Here is a 14,787-nt window from a genome sequence, read left to right on the forward strand (position 1 = left end):
TGAAGCTTTTATTTTTTTAAGATTATTTTTCCTCAAGTCATTGTCAGCGAGGCATTCAATCGAGTTTTTCACTTTGATATTAAAGGTCGTTTTAAGCTCCTACTTTGTAGTTTGCTTTCGATCGTAGGCATTCAACCGAGTTTTTCACTTTGATATTAAAGGTTGTTTTAAGCTCCTCCTTTGTAGTTTGCTTTCGAGGCATTCATCTTGTCATCGGTTGTGATTGTTGTTATTTGTATTTGCTTTGGGGTTCAGTTGGGATAGGATCTTGTGCATTAGCAGCAATGGTTGTGTGCTTTCTTTTGTTCCAATATCAAACTTTCCATGTTTTTTAACAAAATGTGATTCCGCTATTGCAGTTTTGAAATTTATATGTGATCATTATCTATGATTTCTGGCATAAATAATGTGAATGAACATTGCAAGTAGTTTCCTTAGGCCAATAATATTATGATTCTGGTAGTTATGATTGATTATTATATATCAAATGACTAAAACTCGTTCACTGATTTCAGGAATGGGAACAAAAGTGCAGTCTAAAAGCTATCTTCCAGGATATTACTCAATGAGAGATCTAAATGAGGGTTCTAACGGTTGTAGCTGGCCACTTTATTACGGGGATAATACCTTGACAAATGGTCAGTATTACAATGGTTTTTTCCTGAGGGCCATTGCAGATGCATATCCTGGGTATGATAAGAATGCTTTGAAACAAAAGATGATTGAGCACGAGGCAATCTTCAGGGCTCAGGTTGGCCTGTATTTAGTTTTATATGGTTTTTTCCTGCCATATGTTGATGAAGTTGAGTGTGCTTGTTTGTGCACTCAACTTTCTTTCGTACATATTTAAATATCTGGGTTCTCTGTTGTTATCCAGGTGTCTGAGCTTCATCGGTTGTACAGGATACAAAAGTACTTGATGGATGAAATAAAAAAGAAACAATTACCAAAAAATCTGGTTCGTATTGGGACATCATTTTCATCAAGCCTTTTAGCTTCACAAGTTACAACCGAAGATGCTCATAAATGGCATATACCCAGCTTCCCTGTGGCAAACTTCAATTGTGTTAGACCGTCGATATCTGGTGTTGAGCACAGTCATTCTCCCCTGAGTTTCATTAAGGGAAGCAGCATCCAATCTAGTTCCTTTCTGTCCCAAAATGGAGATAATTCAAATGATGTCGAGTTACTAGAGTGCAGACCCACAAAAATGAGAAGAAAAATGTTCAATCTTGAACTTCCTGCGGATGAGTACATTGATACTGAAGAAACAGCACAATTCGAGGATGACACAGCATCTTGCATGTCAAGATATCTTCCAAGAGGAAATGGGAAAATGAGGCCCAAGAGCGGTGAGATGCTACTTCATGGTGATGGGGGGAAGACTGGTTGCTTAGGTGATACTTCAAGAACTGATACATGTTTGAGGGGCAAAAATAGTTTGGCCGACTTGAATGAGCCTATTCAGATTGAAGAAACCAATTGTTCTGCATGCTCTGACTGCCATGATCCTTATCATGGAGGCTGTGAACCATCTGCAAAACCGAAGCAAAAGTTTCTTGGTCTGTCGAAAGAAATTTCTGTCAATTCTCATCGCCAAATTGATAATTGGTCCATAAATAATGTACATGTTGAAAGCAAAGGAAATGCTAGAGGGTTCTTTTCCGATGTGCTTGAAGCAGGTCCATAAATAATATTTCTATCAGTTCTTTTCTTTTTGGCATCAAAAAAAATGCAATTCGAACTGCCTGATTATAATTTTGATTATTCTAATGTGAATATTATCTTGCTTTGCAGGGCATTGTAAAGCCAACTTAATATCTACTTCTCAAGGTTTTCAGTCCAACAAGTTGTCTGTATCATCTCATCAGGTACAAGTTCTTTTTGACAAAGATCATGATCCTACGGCTTTTCCTCCAACTGATCAAAGCAAGGCAGAGCTCACCCGAGAGAGAATGTTTCATGGTTTTGAAGTTTCTACAAGAAATTGTGAAATCTCCATTAACGGCCATCCAGATTCAATCATGACTTCCTATGTACCTAGTTTGAATCCGTTTGCTTCTTCCGATGTTGTAAAGCAATGGTCTCATTCAGTTTCTTCGTGGGAAAAGCCTTCCAGTAACTTAAGCCCGAAGTCAATGTCAGTTCAGACTCGCCCGTTTTTTAATTCATCTGGTTCTTTTAGTAAGAGTTCCTTGATGGCACCTCAAAGCAATGAGATTTTTGGGGAGAAGTGGCAGGTAAGTTGCAATTCTAAACTCAACTCAGGTTTTGGAGGTGAATTGCCCAATCGAAATGGATTTTATCATGGATCATCATCAGGGTCCAAGCCTGCAATTTGCTTCCCTTCCATCAGTTATGATCACCCGAAGAGTAGTAATGATCAAAAGGGGGTCTTTGAGCACTTCACCACTCAAGATTCAACTATTCTCTGCTCAAATAGTGTTGATATGAAGTCCAGAAATGATGCAAACTTGAGTGTGATGCTTTCAAACAGTTCTTCCACTGAACTGGTTTTGCAACAAGGTCACCAAATAAATGGAGGAAGAAAGCATGAGGACCATTTTCCAGGCCTGCCATGGTTACGAGCCAAGCCTACTTGTAAGAATGAGGCCACTAGTGAAGGAAGGGATTTGAATGTTGGAGAGTTGAGCTTTTCTCAATCTTCTCCGAAGCAGTCAACCCTTAAAAATGAGACTGGAAATGGTTTCAATCAAATTTTGACACCAAATGCGAAGTCAATTCCGTTCTCCAATAACGCCAATGCCAGCAGGAGTGAAATAAGTGAATGCCTGTACAGTAAAAAGATTCTGGGGACTACTATTTTTGAAAAATGTTATGTTTCTAAGAATGAGTTTTCTTTTACCTCCCCATTTGTATCTGTTCCTCGGCCATCTGAAGGTGAAGCAGAAAATAAGGGGAGAAATAGGTTACTTGATATTAACTTACCTTGTGATGTGACAATCTTTAACGTTAGCCAAAACACTGCGGCAGAGAATTCAGCCATACAGGAGGCAGATAGAAAATTATCAAGTTTCAGACCTGAAATTGACTTAAACTCCCGTGTTGATGAGAATGAAGCTTCTTTTACACCCTCTGTTCCGAGCACCGGCATGAAGATGATTGGGCTGATAGATTTGGAAGCTCCAGCTACCGAGCCTGAGGATATTATTCATGAAGAAGAATTATCAGAAAAGGCATGTGTGTTACCTTTGCGATCAGTACCAAGCAAAGATGACTACTTACAGGATGAACTTATTAAAAGTGCAGCTGAGGCAATAGTTGTCATCTCATCATCTGGCCTGTGCAGCCATTTGGATGATGTCAATCGCAATCCATCTGAAACTTCCCAGATAGATCCCCTTAATTGGTTCGCTGAGACAATTTTCTTTTTCGGCGAGGATCTTGAGGGCAAGTTTGAGGCTCTTTCAAGAGTTAAAGATGGGGATCAAGATGAATCTTCCTTGGAAGAGATTGATTACTTTGAATCTATGGTTTTGGAACTAGCAGAAACCAAGGAAGAGGATTTTATGCCCAAGCCTCTCGTCCCTGAAAACATTAAAGCGGAAGAAACTGGAATTACCTCTTTATTAACAACCGGAACGCAGAAGGGCCAGGGAAGACGAGGAAGGCAGCGGAGGGACTTCCGAAGGGACATCCTTCCGGGCCTTGCTTCCCTATCAAGGCACGAGGTAACAGAAGATCTTCAGACATTTGGATGGCTTATGAGAGCAACAGGACATTCATGGCAATCCGGATTGACAAGAAGAAATGGAACCAGAAGTGGCAGGCGGAGGCGAGCGTCAGTAACTAACTCCTCTCCTGCTCCTGCTTCGGTAGCTGCCACAACGTGCACGGCATTGGTGCAGCAGCTTAATAACATCGAGGTGGGGTTGGAGGATAAAAGGCTTATCAGATGGGGAAAAACAACTAGACGGCCTCGCAGACAGAGATGCCCTGCTGCAGGTAATCCTCCACTTCTTGCATTAACCTAGTTATGAGAACAATCTTTTATTAAGGTATTAATTGAGAATACTATGGGGGGAACTAGTTCATTGTTGCTTCACCGGCATTAAGGTGAGGTTTATGACGATCCATGGATCTTGCCTTTTGTACATTTCTTATCCTGAAATTTGGATACACTTGATTCACTGTCGTTACAAACAAGCAAACAACTTGTATTATCCGTAAATAATGTTGCATGATTTCTTCATAAGATACATTCCAGTAAGACCTCTGTAACAGCGCTTGCTTTGTCTGCTTAACATTTTTGTAGCTAATTGTCTTGAAACGTAATATATAGTTACTAATGCATATAGAAGCATAAAGTACATGCTTATTTTACCGTAGACTGTGTTACTGAGCCAAACCACTATGGAAGATGGAGTTGCGAAGCGATGTACTATCAACGGTTGACTGGTAGGGATGAGTAATACTTGACTCAAAAAAATTGAATTTTCTGATTCGACCTTAAAAAATTTCAACTTCAGTCGACTCGTGATTATATATATAGCGTAATGCTTATTATATTAGCATCAAATAGTATTATAATTTTATATTTATAATTAAATTCAAACAGACATCAGAAAAAAGTCGATTAACTTGAAAATTTTATTAGATTATTTGGATACTCACTCGCCCTTAATGACCGTACGGAATGACACAAAAATTCATTTCAGAAGATCTTGGTTCAGTCTAATCACGATATACTGGGCGATTTGATCAAACTGATATTATTTAATCGAATATTTACCTTTTTAATACCGTTTGATATATATTTCTCGAAGTGATACCCTTTCGGCTGAGCTGGCGAAAGGCGCATCCCCGGGGACGTGCTTTACTCGAGTTTTCGTTGAGTTGGATGCCACGTGTGGAAGGCGCATCCCCGGGGACGCGCCTTCCATTAAATGCCATAAATGTCCCCATCCGTTTTTCCTAACTACCCCTCCTCCTCCCCTATATAAACCCCCTCAACCCTCCCTATATAAACCCCCTCAACCCTCCCTCATTCTTCACACCAAAATCATATTCTCCTCTCTTATATAACTCAAATTCTCCAACTATTTGAGTTTTAAATTTGTTATTAGTGGTAAGAAATTTATTTTTATGTTAGTATTTTTTTAAATAGTTTTAAATTTGAGTTTTAAATTCTCCATTGCTATTGAGAGACTCAGGTCGTCCAAAATCTACTAGAATACATTGTGATATGGATATTCGGGAGAAGTCAACAGAACAAAAATGATGTGGGCATTGTAGAAACATCGGGCACAATAGAAAAAAATGTTCAGCTATGTTATCATTATATAACCGTTAACTCTTATGTAATTAATATTGTATTTAAATGAATGTTTTTGTTTCTAATAATTTAATGTTATTGCATTTTATATAATTTGTCAATGTATGTACACCTAAATAATTTTTAACTTTTAAATACATAAATATTTTCAATATATTTATTTAATATAATAATTAATATTATTAGTTATAATTTTTTTTAAATATAATAATAATTCCACCTTCTAAGTAGAGAAAAATATTAAATTAAACAAATTAAAAGTTATTAAAAAATTTATGTATACGATGACACATTTCATGTTCTGATTGGAGGATTAAATTTATTAAATTAAATTTTCAATAAGACTAATTTCATAAAATATGTAAGTCTTGAAGATTAAATATGTAATTATACTAATTTATTAACTTATGCATCAATATTTTTGTTAAATATTGATAAGAGATGACTAGATTGATAACATTTAAATAATTAACTGATAAAATTAATAGATCGATAATCAAAATAAAAAATAATAATATAACCATATGTGTAATATTATAATTTCATACATTTTTCCTATAACTACAATAAAATCAAAACTGGTTTTCATATATTGTTCTATCATATTAATGTAGATAATTCACTCTACCTTTAACATACATTAACAAAATACATTTGATAATTCTTACATTATAATCGAAACACTTTACATAATATATTACTAATTTATAATAATAATAAAAATAAAATATTTATTATTAAACAAAATACCAGCGGGCAGTCGAGTTATCAGAATCCCGTGAAGGCGCGTCCTCGGGGATGCACCTTCCACACGTGGCATCCAACTCAGTGAAAATTCGGGTAAAGCGCGTCCCCAGAGATGCGCCTTTCGCCAGCTCAGCCGAAAGGGTGCCACTTCGAAAAATATATAAACGGTGCTAAAAAGATAAATATTCGATTAAATAATGTCATGGTCAAATCTTCGATATACTGATAGATTGGTTTTCAAAGTTCGTAGTGCATTGCATATACTTTTTTACTTTTCTGCCATTTTTATTTGCAATGTAGCCCTTGATCTTACCACCTAATAATTGCTAGCCTTGCTTAATTATTACTTCAATCTATGAAACTATCCTATTTCCATTATGTATAAACAGAGGTCTCTAATTGTGGTTAAAGGGCAAAAAAGGAATGCAAAAGAATCGGTCTGTGCGGAACCCAGAATGAGACCAAAAACACCTCACCGACAATGGTTTCAAAGGCAAAAAAACATAGTATGTATAGAGGTACAATTGAATATCCTAAGTAATCTGTTAAACATGATTTAAGGTTTCGAATTTATAATATAAGATGTCGAAAACAAATTAATTAAAAAGGTCAGTATTATATTAAAGTAGGTGAGAGAAGGTCCCGCTTCTCTCTAGAGCCCAGGCGTTTTTGAATTATTTTCCCCACCGTCATCCACCCGCCGCCGCCGTCCGCCGCCATACTCCGACCACCGTTTGAATCTGTTTTTTTCCTGGAAGATCGCCGGCCCACGGTGATTCCAAATCTGGCCTTAGATTTGCGTTTGAGCCTTTCAAACGACGCAAATTATCGCGAAGTTCTCCGCCGCTCGTGGTCGCCTCCGCCTCACCACCGGACTCATCTTCTTCTCACGACCTAAACCCCCTTCCATAGTGTCGACAATCGGTTCTTTTCTGGGGTTCGGCAAGAAATTTCCCTATCTTCCAACTTTCTGTTTTTTACAGTTCTCCTCTGTCCAGCTACCCAGTTCTCACAATGGAACCCATAAGGCCGTCTCAACACAGGAGAACCAGTGGACTTGCTGCAACAGCCGCGGCAGGTGCAGCCTCTGTCAACCGCATTAGTTCTTCCTCTGGACCAGACGACGCGACCACATTTTCCTACTCCAACAAGGAAAAACGAGAGAGGGAGAATGAGAAGGAGAAGACAAAGTATCGGAAAAGGAATAGGAGAGCCTTCACCAGTCGTATGCTGGCCGGTTTGAGGCAATACGGAAATTTCCATCTTTCCGCTCGTTCTAACATGAACAATGTTTTGGCTGCCTTGGCCCATGAGGCAGGTTGGATTGTTGAGGCCGACGACACTACCTACAGGCAGTCTCCTACGTCCCAAAATCAACAAATTTTAAGAGGTAATTCTTCGAGGTCGGGTGAAAGTCCTTTATCATCTAGACGTTTGGAAAATTGCTCAGCTAAAGCATCTTTAGACTGTTAACCACCTGCTATAAGGATTGGCGTAAATGGAAGATCTCCTTCACAAGGTGTGAATTTTAGGACTGAGATGTTTCCTTCAGCAGAGGCAAAACCAGCCCGTTCTGAAGAATAAAAGAGATCACCACTCCAATGAAAAAACTTCTGAAGTAGCGAAAGGGAGAAGAAATGGTTATCAAAATTGGTGGAAGGAAGGTCATACAAATGGTATTAATGGGTGTAGAAGTGGTTGCATCTCGTTATTCATTGAACCTATCGGAGAAGATCCATTGGAAGAGATTTGGATCTTTATTTAGCACTTACGGTCATGTTATTGATGCATTCATTCCTAACAAAAGGAATTCGAAAGGAGGCCGCGTTGGGTTCATTCGCTTTGCAACTATTGAAGAAGCAAGGAAAGCGATATCAAGCATGAATGGCGTTTATATTTACGACAGCAGAATTAGAGTCTCTTTGGTTAAATATAAATCCTGACAGTCTTACTGGCGAAAGTCCTCGAAGGTTGTTCAACGTAAGTCTGAGAGGGAAGAGGTTCCGAGGATTAAACACTGTGAAGTTGAGGGAGTTGTGGACGAAGAGAAACTTCACGTGTTAAGTAATTGTCTTGTGGGGTGGTGCAAGAACTTTATCAAGATTGGTAATCGCTAACCAAATACAAGCCAAAGGACTAGCGGGTTTCACGCTTATGAGAGCTGCTGGAAATGTACTTCTAATGGTTTTGATGATTCTAATTCTTTGAGAAGCATGAAGGATGATAAGTTAGAGACTCTTACAGAATGATTTTCCAGAGTGGAAACTTGGTCTGAGAGCCTAATGGTGGAGAGCCGGCGCGTTTGGCTAGTTTGCAAAGTTATTTCTTTTCACGCTTGGAATTGGGATACTTTCAAAAACATAGCTACTAAGTGGGGCAAGTTAATAGCAATTGATAACAGTTGTGAGTTCCCTTCGTCTTTTGATCGGGCCAAAATCCAAATATTCACAAATGCTCAAGGGAGAATTAATGAGTTGAAGGTCGGGGATCATTTATTCAAAATCTTGGTGCATGAAGTTGATCCTTCCTTCAAACCTAATTCTTGGGTTCCTGAAGATTGCGATCTTTCTTTAGAACTTGATCCTCCAATTGGATTGTGATTGTTCGACAGCTGTATTAAGAGGTGTTTTTAAGTTTGTGGTTGTATTTGTTGGTTTTTTTTTTTTTTTGATATGTTATCTTACATCTTGAGGTGTATTTTACAAATGAGGATATTTTACAAATGAGGTTATTGGTTTAGGGGTTTTTTATTTGACGATGTAAGATTTCTAGGTGATATGATTTGTATCGGTGTTTATTCCCGTATGTGGGTTTGGTGATTCCTCATGGACTTGGTATTATATTTAATAAAATATGAGGTACAAAAAATATAAGATGTCGAAGAATACATGTACCTTCGTGCAGAGATGTGAGAATAAGGGAAACTTGTTAACTGCAGACTTTATGTAGAAGCTTAGATCACCCAGAAATATTATTAACATATATATATATATATAGAAGATGATACAAGAATAATAAATCAAGATGTAGTTATTTTTACACCAAATACAACTCCCATCTGCCCGACTAAATAGACTAGAAGTGCAGTCAAACCGGGAACCAATTACTTTTGATCAACTGGTCGATCCCTATAATTCATTCCTACGGCCGATTATACACATATTTCGTCCGTGGATCCACGAGAAGACCCTTTCCACCTTTCACTTCTATATCATGCCTGAAATGACCATATCATCAGAAAATTAGAGTCATTTCTACTTCTTTTTTTGTTCCATTTCATGTAAACGAGATCATCAAAACCGTTGGATGATCCGGGTGCATCCTTGATATTTTTAACCCCACTTGACTACAGATTTGATATGATGGTATGTTTTGGTTTAAATGGTAAGAAAGATAAAACTATATCACTCAACTGGAATACAAAATCAGGGATCGTCAACTGCTCACGAGGAACATATCTGAATAACTGCAGAAGCTTGTCAACGTAGACCACTTTCTTCCACACCTGTAGATTAATCCCAAGAACATCAAGTTACAATATGATTTCTAAACGGGTAAAGCATTATTGAACAAGAACAATCAAGACATACCACATTGTCCACGAACATTTGTAGGGCGAAAATTGCAGCTTTCAGGTGAAAGGTAGGATGAAGAACATATATTGCCTACTCAACACAAGTAATAGGATCAAGAAACAACAACTAATTATGAACAATCAAATTAGATGGGATAGTTTTTGCTACATACATGCAGGTTACGTTGGTGCTTCCGACCAAGTATTTGTTGTAATCTTCTCATCCGTCCTAAGTCTGGTTGCCTGGTTACTCCAGAAAAGAAAATGTAACGTGAGCAGGGAATGAAAAGAAAATTCACATTCAACTCAACTGGTCTGAAAATGCATTAATGCAAGGGCAATATAAAGGGATTCAAATTAACCAAAACTCTCATAAAGCAATACTTACATCTGTAAAGAAGCAGCAGAGTGCAAATATACAATAGTATAAGGCTTCTGTATCAAAGGTTTAAATTCCTGAAATTAATTATCAGAAGATGATTTTAGCCCAAAAGCCAGTTTTCAATTAACTTACACTGTCAAGACCACAAAACCTTTTCCTAAGATCAAGCAGTTTAAATTATGAGTAGTCAATAGGACAATGTCAGAGAAAAAGTAAGCTAATACCTTTACAACATAGAGAATAAAAAGCTCAAGATCAAGACACCGCAGCAGTGAATGTGCTCCAACAATAACCATAACAGGGTGACCTTCACTGTCCACCCCTCCGCGGTAACTGACATAGAGCAAACACACTGACTAATCGTTATATTCACACTACGACTAATCTGAAAATGTATGACAATTGGACAGTTTCATAATATAAAGAAAATATGGTCCCACATGAAGTTAGTCAAGCCAACGAATAAAACAGGAAAAGTAAATAGTCTAAAGACTTCAACTGTTTGTTTAACTCGTAAATGCTTCCAAAAACAATGATTCTGAAGAACGTAGACAGAGGAATGCCAATTCAGGGGTATGAATGGAGAAATGCACGATAAACAATGATTCTGAAGAACGCAGACAGAGAATTTGCCTTGGAAAGGTATCTAGAGTGCAGTGAGTATTCTTCAGCAGCAGATAATGGAGGCCCACCAAGGTCACCAAACCCAAGCATCTTAGCACAATTCCAACCACCTTGAGATTGAGCAGTTTTTTCCCATTGTTCCTGCCGTCTCTGATCAGGATCTTTGATTAGGGACATGAAAGCAGGATCCAAATATGTATCCAGGTAACTTGAGTTCCTGAAAGAATAGCAATCATCCAATAAGTTCATTCGACTTGATAGGCCATTAATATTTTTCATAATCAATACAGAACTGCAGATAACTGGAAGAGAATGCATAAAAGGTGCCATGAAAACCCAGAGAAGCAATAAACCAATGATTTGTTTCTCTTTCAAGATACGGGCTACAAATTACTCTGATTATAAGTCGAGCTAACAATCACTACGAAATGCTTGAAAGGAATCCAAAGAAAAGTGCAGCTTTATTGATTAAAACCAAAACACCCAGAGTACAATTTTTGAGCCAGGGCTGAACCAAAATTAACACATAACTCCTGAAACACCCTAAGACAAAACACCCACTCAAGAAGCCATAACCTATCCTTAATAAACGAAACATCCCAACATAGAAAGACTAGAGCAATCAAAGACGTAAATACTGTTACAAATCCAAAAGACTGCACTACCTGCATCTATCTTGACAATTATCACCTTTCAGCAGCAGAGTAATTCCAAATCATTTCAAGATGGACTCGACTTCGCGACGGAGGAACCATCCGTAACTCAATTCGACAGGGAGTTATTCTTCATTCCACTGAACGAAAATTTATGTCTTTTTATCTTTGTCTTATTTTCCGATCCACGAAAAAGGATAAAGAGGGATAACTGTAGACACCCATTTTATTAAAAGATAGAACTAGCAAGAGTTCATCTCCTAAGAGGACTCTTCCACCACCATGTCTTTTAAAGCAACAACCACACCAATAAACGTGCAACAACCGAGCAAGGAGTCTAGTTGTATTAGGATTCTATTGTTAATAGGATTATAAAAATAGTTAGTTTTTTTCACTATAAATACATGTAATCCTCCCCATTTGTAAGACATGATTTACATACAAAATACAGAGGGAAGCAAAACGATTCGAAAAGGAAATAAAAGGTAGCATCTTTTTTTACATTGATTCATTCATTTCTTGCATGTGCATGTTATTTTTCTTGAGATTTGGTTTGAATAACCCAAAGCGTGAGTTGCGTCGATGACCAAAAAGGGGTGGGATTTTGAAGTTTCGAACCTAGATTACTCCCGAGGCATGTTCATTTTCTTAAAGTATTTAATATTCCCTCTAAGTCAATCTTAATCTTTAATTTACCTTGAAATTTACCCTTTAATTTTACTTTTATATTAATTTCGTCCCCTATATATATTTTTTTAATTATATTTTTTTATTTATTTATTATATTCCTTTTTTTATTTATATTATATTATTTTTATTATATATATCTTATATCATTATATATATATATATAGATGTATTAATTTTTTTCCATTTACTATGTATATATATATTTTTTTAATATTATATTTTATACGTTTTTTTATATATATTTTCTTAATATTCTATTTTTATTTTTATTTATTTATATATATATATTATATTTTTACTTTATTTTATTTTTTTCTATTATTTTTTATTAATATCATGTATATCTTTATTTTTTATTTGTTTTACTTAGTATTATATATTTATTATTTTTATTTATTTAGTAAATACTACTTTATATGTACACATTATTTTTATTCCTTTTTAATTTCTTTTACCCTTTTTTTATTCTATTAATATTTTCTCTTTATGTGTGTCTTTGTTTTTTAACATTTTATTCATTTTGTTTATTTTTATTATTTTTTACATGTTTTGTTATTTTATTTTTTCTTTTTTATTTATTATTCTCACGTTTGCACACTTGCTATCCTAATTCGATTTTATACTCCGCTACGAGTCAAACGTTTTTATCTTTTAAGGGTATTCAAATCAATCAATTGTAAGTAATTTGAATCGAGTCTGTTAAATTTTAATTTTAATTTCGAATTTTCGCAACTAAGACAACCGACAAATTAATTGGTACATGTCGCAACCGTCTTTCGGTTGGGCCCAGAATTGGGCTTCGACTTAGGAAAATGGAATTGGAGTCACCACCGATCATTTATTTAAAAATAAATTGGTTGACCGTATACCTTATTTCTTACCTAATCTGCATTTCACCAGTGATGTGTCGGATTCGGGAGTCGATTACAGTCAAGGAAGGGTTAGCACCCTTGAACTGCCCTTTCGGTACTATATAATTTCCAGTTGCCTTTAATTAAGAAAGTCATAAATTTAAATTGAAATGTAAAATAACGATCCAAATTACTTACCTTTGATTGATTTGAAAATCGTGCCCTTTATTTATCTTCAAACTTGTTACAAATGCTTTGAAATCACTATCAACTTGCTCCTATTTTTCTCTGATCTTTCGTGAGTCCCTTGTGTTCTAGTTACTCGGTTATTTGATGTTCCACGACTCTAACTCTTTGTTTGGTTGGTTGTGGATGAGTCACTCTGACTCACGTTTGTTACAAAGCGAGAAAACCGGCGGGAGCCCGACTGTTGGAGCAGTAACGTGCGGCGACTGAACGGTTGGGGATCTCCTTACGGCGCTGGTGAGGCTTGGAGAGATGGATGAGCTAGGGTTCTTCAGCGTGGTTTTGGGTCTGGTGTGGGCCAGCTGTTGTACTTGGGCACCAATTGGGCCTGAAAAGAAAAGGGAAAAAATAAATGAATATATAATATAATTTATAGTATAAATATATATTAAATGACATTTGAAGGATGAAATTTAGTGTCTTCAGTATCGAAAGGACGGTTCAAGGGTGCTAATCCTTCCTTGACCGTAACCGACTTCCGAATCTGACACATTTCTGGTAAAAACGCATATCAGGTAAGATGGTGTCCGACCCACCTAAATTCGTTTTAAAATTGTCGATGGCGACTCCAATCCACATTTTTCAAGTCGAAACCTAATTCTGGGGCCCAACCGAAATACGGTTACGACAATATCCAAGCAATGGAATGGCAAAAGAAAAGCCCCCTCCATTTCATTTGACTCCAGCTTTCTGCTTCAACATGGCAATGAACTTTCCTTTATCTTCCTTCTTCGGAGTTGCACTTGAAGAGTGTTAAATTCCTTGCTCGTTACCCAAAAATTCATCAGCATGGGGAAGAAAAACCAATATAACCCTAAACAAATGTCACAGAACAAATTGGGGAAAAATTGTGTTTTGCTGGATGTTGAAAACCCAAAGGATTTTCGGGGAACTAATGAAGATTTTTTTATCAAAATAAATGGGGGAGAGAGGAAGCTATCGAGCAAAACATTGTTGGGTTGTTTGTCTATCTTCGGGATGAACAATCTTAGTAGATATAAGAGGAAGTAAACGAACAACATTACATTTTATTAGATTCGAAAATTTGAAGTTTTATAAAATTTAAATTAATTAAATTTTATTATTTAAATCAATCAATTTTTTAATAAATCCAAATAAAATTTCAACATTTTTGTTGTTGAAATGGTACGATTAATGGAGAATCGTACAAAGGAAGACATCAGTACGAGTCCCATTAAAAACTTCTATAATTTATATGGAGAAAAAGAGTACTCATACCAATATCAGAAAATATAATTGGCATCAACGCCATCATTGAAATATCGAGAAAATACAATTATCTGTCTAAAACATCGAATAAATCCACGAAGGCGATTTCGAGAGGAAGACTCTCCACGTCACTTAATCTTTGAAACCGAATAATGCTGAATTCTTAAATAATTAAAAAATCAATATATATATATATATATATGATTAGATACTATTATTATATTATTATAATAATTTAGATTATATACATATATATATATGGAGTCATTATCAATTTTGGAAAAACAACAACAAATTAACCTCTCTCCTCAATAAATCCAAAATAATTTTTAAACGTTTTAAGAATATAAACTCTTTCTATAAATTTATATTATAATACATATACATTTTTCATTGCTCTAAAAAAATACTAGATTTAAACATTAATCAAATAAATTATCAATCATAGTTTATCATATAAAATTTGATTTTTCCTTTAAGGAAATTTATATATA

The 14,787-nt window shown here is 36.0% G+C and overlaps 2 protein-coding genes across 3 annotated transcripts; one reads left to right on the forward strand and one right to left on the reverse strand.

Annotated features, from left to right (window-relative positions):
* The first annotated feature begins 515 nt into the window (after nucleotides 1–515).
* LOC120184236 lies at nucleotides 516–4,063 on the forward strand. Of its 2 annotated transcripts, XM_039188755.1 has the most exons (4): nucleotides 516–751; nucleotides 878–1,682; nucleotides 1,798–2,058; nucleotides 2,098–4,063. In XM_039188755.1, exons 1-4 carry the CDS (start codon nucleotides 518–520, stop codon nucleotides 3,993–3,995), a joined length of 3,198 nt encoding a protein of 1,065 aa, XP_039044686.1. In that variant the 5' UTR covers nucleotides 516–517; the 3' UTR covers nucleotides 3,996–4,063. The 2 variants fall into 2 exon arrangements, with proteins under 2 accessions (XP_039044686.1, XP_039044680.1); XM_039188749.1 differs by having other exon boundaries at nucleotides 1,798–4,063.
* A 4,938-nt stretch (nucleotides 4,064–9,001) lies between these two features.
* On the reverse strand, nucleotides 9,002–11,303 carry LOC120184253 (rho GTPase-activating protein gacY-like). Its single transcript, XM_039188764.1, has 8 exons — nucleotides 11,040–11,303; nucleotides 10,598–10,840; nucleotides 10,224–10,332; nucleotides 10,006–10,073; nucleotides 9,791–9,860; nucleotides 9,634–9,708; nucleotides 9,457–9,548; nucleotides 9,002–9,260 (listed from the first exon to the last, which is right to left on the reverse strand). The coding sequence occupies exons 2-8, from the start codon at nucleotides 10,798–10,800 to the stop codon at nucleotides 9,185–9,187; spliced, it is 693 nt and encodes a 230-aa protein (XP_039044695.1). The 5' UTR covers nucleotides 10,801–10,840; nucleotides 11,040–11,303; the 3' UTR covers nucleotides 9,002–9,184.
* Between the last annotated feature and the right edge of the window lie 3,484 nt (nucleotides 11,304–14,787).

Source organism: Hibiscus syriacus, unplaced genomic scaffold, assembly GCF_006381635.1.
Source record: "Hibiscus syriacus cultivar Baekdansim isolate YM2019G1 unplaced genomic scaffold, ASM638163v2 tig00003731_pilon, whole genome shotgun sequence".
Lineage (NCBI taxonomy): Eukaryota > Viridiplantae > Streptophyta > Magnoliopsida > Malvales > Malvaceae > Hibiscus > Hibiscus syriacus.